This window comes from Chrysochloris asiatica, unplaced genomic scaffold, assembly GCF_000296735.1.
Source record: "Chrysochloris asiatica unplaced genomic scaffold, ChrAsi1.0 scaffold00092, whole genome shotgun sequence".
Classification (NCBI taxonomy): Eukaryota; Metazoa; Chordata; class Mammalia; order Afrosoricida; family Chrysochloridae; genus Chrysochloris; species Chrysochloris asiatica.
Window position 1 is genome coordinate 6,505,434 of NW_006408610.1, and position 5,690 is coordinate 6,511,123.

The 5,690-nt window shown below is 47.2% G+C and overlaps 1 protein-coding gene across 4 annotated transcripts in view; it reads left to right on the forward strand.

Moving 5' to 3' along the window:
- Positions 1-5,690, forward strand: part of PKM (pyruvate kinase, muscle) — a 19,457-nt gene that overhangs the window by 6,793 nt on the left and 6,974 nt on the right. For 3 of the 4 annotated variants that reach the window (XM_006866524.1, XM_006866525.1, XM_006866527.1), the window contains 4 exons: positions 3,109-3,240; positions 3,604-3,790; positions 4,392-4,662; positions 5,390-5,540. In XM_006866524.1, the coding sequence (XP_006866586.1) occupies positions 3,109-3,240; positions 3,604-3,790; positions 4,392-4,662; positions 5,390-5,540 (741 nt within the window). The remainder of the gene's footprint in view (positions 1-3,108; positions 3,241-3,603; positions 3,791-4,391; positions 4,663-5,389; positions 5,541-5,690) is intronic. The other variant, XM_006866526.1, reaches the window with a different exon arrangement.

The window sequence follows — 5,690 nt, forward strand, 5'->3', positions numbered from 1 at the left end:
CTTCTGCCACAAATTCCCCCAGCTGTGAGCCTTCCAACCTTCTAAGTATTCCTTTATATGTGGTTCAGAGTTCTGGAACCAGCCCCTGAGCCTGCGTGTTCGGGTATTCTGTGTTGTTGTTGGCGAAGCTTTCTGCTATACATCCACCCGATGCGCCATCTTGTTTGTTCTCTGCCCCGTAGGGTTTTCTTGATGGAAATCTTGATAGGAGCAGATCACCAGGTCTTTCTCCTGAGTGCCTGGCTAGTGGGTTCAATCTGCCAAAATTTGGTTTAAGTCACGAGGACTCCTTTTCCTGACATACCTTATTATCAGCATTGTATTCCCAGCCTGTCTCCCCAATGGGGTTCTGGTCCATTAGAACGAAACCAGTCAGGACTCTTCCCAAGTTGTTGGGGGCTCTTTGGTTGACTATACTTAGGCCATGGATTTCACACTGGCACTGGAAGAGAAATTGTGGAGGAAGCAAATTTCCTTCTCCTTTGCCTTCTGTTCTTCTAGTTCAGAGTTTGTCTGTTGTTTGTTTTTTCAAATGCTAGCCCGTGAGGTCCAGTGCCATGGGGTTGCCCTGTGACATTTAGAAGCTGATGTTATGTTTAGACTAAAAATAAAGTCTCAGGAAATGCAATCCAAGGGGCAAATTCCCTCTTTCTGGAAACTTGAGACTCTTCATCATGGACTCCCTAACCCATGCTCCATAAATGGCCCATGGCCTGACAAGCAGCTGGCCTAAATGTCATGGGGGCCTGTCCGAGTTCAGAGGGGCTGTGCCCAGCAGACACACTGGGCAGGTTAAATCATGCCCCTCTTGACAGTCTCTGTTTTGCTAAGGCAGGGGGAGGGCCCTCAGCAGGAGTCACCGGAATTGTCACAAGTGATGGCTTAGTCAAAACACAGCACTGAGACTGCAGTGAAGATCTATCTGCTCAGCCTTGATTCCTGTTGCTGGAGTGGCCCCAGGTCTCCTGTGGGCAGGGGAAAGAGCAGAAATAGATTCTAAGGAGTTGACCTTTAACTAGGCTTTATGGCCCCTTCACTCCAGTAAATAACACTGCACAGCTCTAAAATGGCAGTGATGGCTGCTACGCCTGCTGGCTCAGGGATGCGGAGTTTTTCATCACAAACAGCACTGGGAGATTATCTGAGCTTCTTCAGTCTCAGATTAGAACTTGGATTTAAAACAAAAACAAATGAAAAGGCAAGTCTCAGAGTCTTATGGGTTTGTTTTTGAGGTCTTCGAGCAGAATGGTAGTGCTGCTGGGCTTAAGGTTTTTGGAAGTTCATCTTGAAATTGTTCTAATATTGTATAATAAAATATAACGTATATTTTTTGTTAGACAGTGTGTCGGGCTCCTTAGACTGTGTACTTTTGACTAGAGCTTTCAATGTGTCTTGCCAATACTTGACTATTCTGAATGTTTTTTTGAATTGGACACTGAAGTTGCTTCCCCTCTCTCTTTCTCTCACTGTGACGGAGGGACACCCACTCTCTGGATCTGATCTCGTGACAGCTTTGGCACTTTGTCTCTGTCCCCACTTTGGTAGTTCACGTGGGCAAGATGTGTTCTTGCTGAATGTGAAAGTCTCACAATGCCAAGTTGGCTAGAACTGGTGACTTTTAAACAACCTGAATTTAGAACCTTTCCACAGAGACAGCATTGATTGGTGAAACCATAATAGAAGACTTTTAAAACATCTCACAGACGTGTGTCCTAAACAACCCCCCCCCCAACAATAAGAACTACACACACACACAAATGGTTGGGTAGGGGGAGAAGCCAGTGCTCAGAAGACTTAATTATAGCCAAACATGCAGATCTCATAACTTCAGTGTGTACCACAATAGAACTGTGGTGCTCTGCAGGTTTTCACCAGCTGATTTTCCAACAGTAGAAACTCTGAGGCGCTTTTGGGTGGAAGTTAGCAGCAAACACATTAACTGTTTGTACCACTCAGATACTTCCCTCCTTGTAGTTGTTAAGTGTCGTCGAATCAGTTCTGAGCAAACCAGCATAGGCTTTCGGAGGAGCAACTGGTGGGTCTAAACCACTAATCTTGTGGTTAGCAGTTCAGTGCTTATCTTACAGAGCCACACCAGGACCTGAATTCCCAGCTGAGGATTTTCAAATACAAGCGTTAGGTGTTAGGTACCATCTACATTAAGGATTAATGTAGTCCTAGCTTCTTGCAAATGACAGCCCTGCTTACAAGAGAGAAAGGGCATCAGAGAAGATTGAAGCCAGGATTTGTGAGGCAAACACAAAGCTCCACTTTCCCTACTCCACTTAGCTCTCTGGTCCATCTCTAGAAAGTGATTGTGAACACCTGGCTTTTTTTGCTTGACCTCAGCCTTGGGTTATTTAGCTTGGATCACTGTTTAGCTTAAGTAAATAAGTGAGTTTGAATTGTAATTGTAATCAATAGAGAAAAGACTCTCTGAATTACCATATCTACCAGAATCTGACACTGATTACCAGGCCACTACTATCCAAACACTGGAGGGCCTAGATGTTGTGCCCCAGTTGTCTGCTGTATTTGCTCAGTCTTTAACAAGTCCTAGGATGAAGAGAACAGCTGAAGAGCAGCCATACAAAAGACCTTTGTAATCAGACTTGTTTAGTATCCATCCCTTTGATGGTTTTTGGTGGCACTATTCCAAAAGTTCCTAAGACTTTTTCTTAGAGTGAAATGTTTCAATGGTAGAAGTGGATTTAAACTGTTGCTTGCCCTCTGCGGGTGAGTCGGTTCTTACCCCTGGTGACCTTGAGAGTAGAACTGCTGCAGTGGGGTTCTGAGGTGGCAAATCTTTACAGCAGCAGGCTGCCCCGTCTTTTCTCCTGTGGAGCAGCTGGTGGGTTCCGTCTGCTGCCCTTTCCCTTAACAGTCCAAATGTGTTACCCACTGTGCCACCAGTCTTGGTTTAAGCTGAGGTGGTTGAACTAGGCACATAGAGTGCTCTCAGTGAGCAGGTATAACCAAAGCCAGACAATGATGGGTTGGTGTCATAGTTACCGTGAGGATCTAGAGCATTCATTGACCTTTCCCAGGCAAGGAGCTGGACCCTGCTGGTATGTGTATGATTTAGCCTCCTTTTTCTGTTTCCTTCAGTACCATGCAGAGACCATCAAGAATGTGCGCATCGCCACAGAGAGCTTTGCTTCTGATTCCATTCTCTACCGGCCAGTTGCTGTGGCCCTGGACACTAAGGGCCCTGAGATCCGAACTGGGCTCATCAAGGGCGTGAGTATCTAGTGGGGAATCATGAGGAAAGGGGCAAGAGGCAGGATGGGTCTCTCCTCAGCACTTGCTACCTTGTCTGGATGCTGCATGTTTAGGTCTACAAAGAGAGTAGATCAGAGAAAAATGTTCATTTGATCTACTTAGCCAATAACTGACACAAAAAACGCACCATTAACATTAATTAGCAATGTAGAGCCACCCACCCATCCTTAGGTGATTTCCTTGAAACAAACTTAGCTGGAGAGTGTAAGAGCATTTGTTGATACACATACAAAATGTTACCTGTGTTTTGGGCTGCAGTTCGAACACCTTTTCCAGCTGGTTTCTGCAGCTTAGCTTCGTGGTTTTCTCTCTTGTCTGCAGAGCGGCACCGCGGAGGTGGAGCTGAAGAAGGGCGCCACTCTCAAGATTACTCTGGATAACGCGTACATGAAAAAGTGTGACGAGAACGTCCTCTGGCTAGAATACAAGAACATTTGCAAAGTGGTGGAAGTGGGCAGCAAGATCTACGTGGATGATGGGCTTATTTCTATGCAGGTGAAGGAGAAAGGTATGCATAAGTCAGGGTCTAGTTGTCTATAACCATCTCCAATTTCTGAAACTCTTAAGTAGATAGGAGGTTTGGCTGGCTGGCACCAAGCAATTAGGTCTATATGCTCTTGAGAATCCCCTCTTAAAACTCATTGTCTTCAAAATCCAGGCTTCGGTCTAGCTTCTTCATCCTCTTCTGGCTCTGGAGAGCATATGAGAGGATTTCTTTTTTATTCTTCCTCATTAATTTGTGTGCTTGTTTCCTCCACATCTCAGTGTAATGTGGGTAGGACTCCAGTGTGAGATGATAGCTAATATTTAGGTGCCAGGCACTATTCTTCTAAGTGTGTTGTAAGAAAACTCATTTAAATATTTAAATAATTTTATGAATGAGTACTATCCCTATTCATGAGTGAGCAAACTAAGGCACAAAGTGGTCAATTAACTTGCCCAGGGTTACAGTGGAGATCTGAACTCTGGAAGTCTGGCTCCCGATCCCATGATGTGCTCTTTGCCAGTTCCCTGTTCTGGGGAGAAAAGCAGCCTGTCTGCTGGCTGGTAGATCTGTGTGGAACAGATGTGTCCGTGTTCTGTTTATCTCACCTGTCTGCTCCGCCCAGGTGCTGACTTCCTGCTGACAGAGGTGGAAAACGGTGGCTCACTGGGCAGCAAGAAGGGCGTGAACCTCCCTGGGGCTGCTGTGGACCTGCCTGCAGTGTCGGAAAAGGACATCCAGGACCTGAAGTTTGGGGTAGAGCAGGACGTGGATATGGTGTTTGCATCTTTTATCCGCAAGGCAGCCGATGTCCATGAAGTTAGGAAGGTCCTGGGAGAGAAAGGCAAGAACATCAAGATAATCAGCAAAATCGAGAATCATGAGGGAGTTAGAAGGTAAGTCACCCCTACCACCTTAGCCTAGTAGGTAGGAGTGCTCGGTGCCCCTCTCTTGGGAACTCATGGAAGTGTATGGCTTCCTTGCCTTCAGTAAGAAAGCAGAAGCTGATAGGACGATTGGATTAGCTCTGGATGGTCCAGTCAGGTTCTCAGGGGAAAGTGTGTGGTTCTTCTCCGATTCAGCTTACCCACCTCCTGATTGCTTACAAGGTGGGGCCAGATGACCATGGCCAGCTTGGCACTGCTGAAAAACTCCAACCTGCTCTTGCGTGCTAGGACTGTGCTTAGGAGAGGGTGGGAGGAGCTGCACTGTGTGCCCATGGGGACCTCCCAAATTCTTAGTGCAGATGGTGATTTGGGGGTCTCCCCGCCTGCCATCTCGATAAGCCACAGATGCTGTCTGGCCTTGGCACTAGGCCAAAGTCACAAGTCCTGCTGCCCTCAGCAGATTAGAGGGGAGCACTTCGAAGGGTGGTAGCCCTCAAGTGTCCTTGGCTAGTTGAGGATTTGGGTGCCCTTTCTGCCTTGGATGTGCTGATGGAGAAGTGGATATGGTAAAGGCAGTCAGGAGAATGAAAGTGGATATGGTAAAGAAGTGGATATGGACACACCCAGTGTGTCCATACTGGTGCTGAAGAAACCCAGCAGGCAGGACCTAAATCAGGAAGGCTTTCTCGTGGTCCCGCTGGTGTGTTTAGTATAACTCTCCTCCCTTCCCTGTCAGGTTCGATGAGATCCTGGAGGCCAGCGATGGGATCATGGTGGCTCGTGGTGATCTGGGCATTGAGATTCCTGCAGAGAAGGTCTTCCTAGCCCAGAAGATGATGATTGGGCGGTGCAACCGAGCTGGAAAACCTGTCATCTGTGCCACACAGGCATGTGTTCCGCCTTCCCACCCATCTCACATTACATACTCATGCTTGGAGGCTACTTAGTCTCTCGCCATGGACCCTGCCCCAAATAACACGCACACACTCCGTCCCATTGCTGTTAGGGGCCAGGGAGTTGGTTCCGTCTCATAGCCA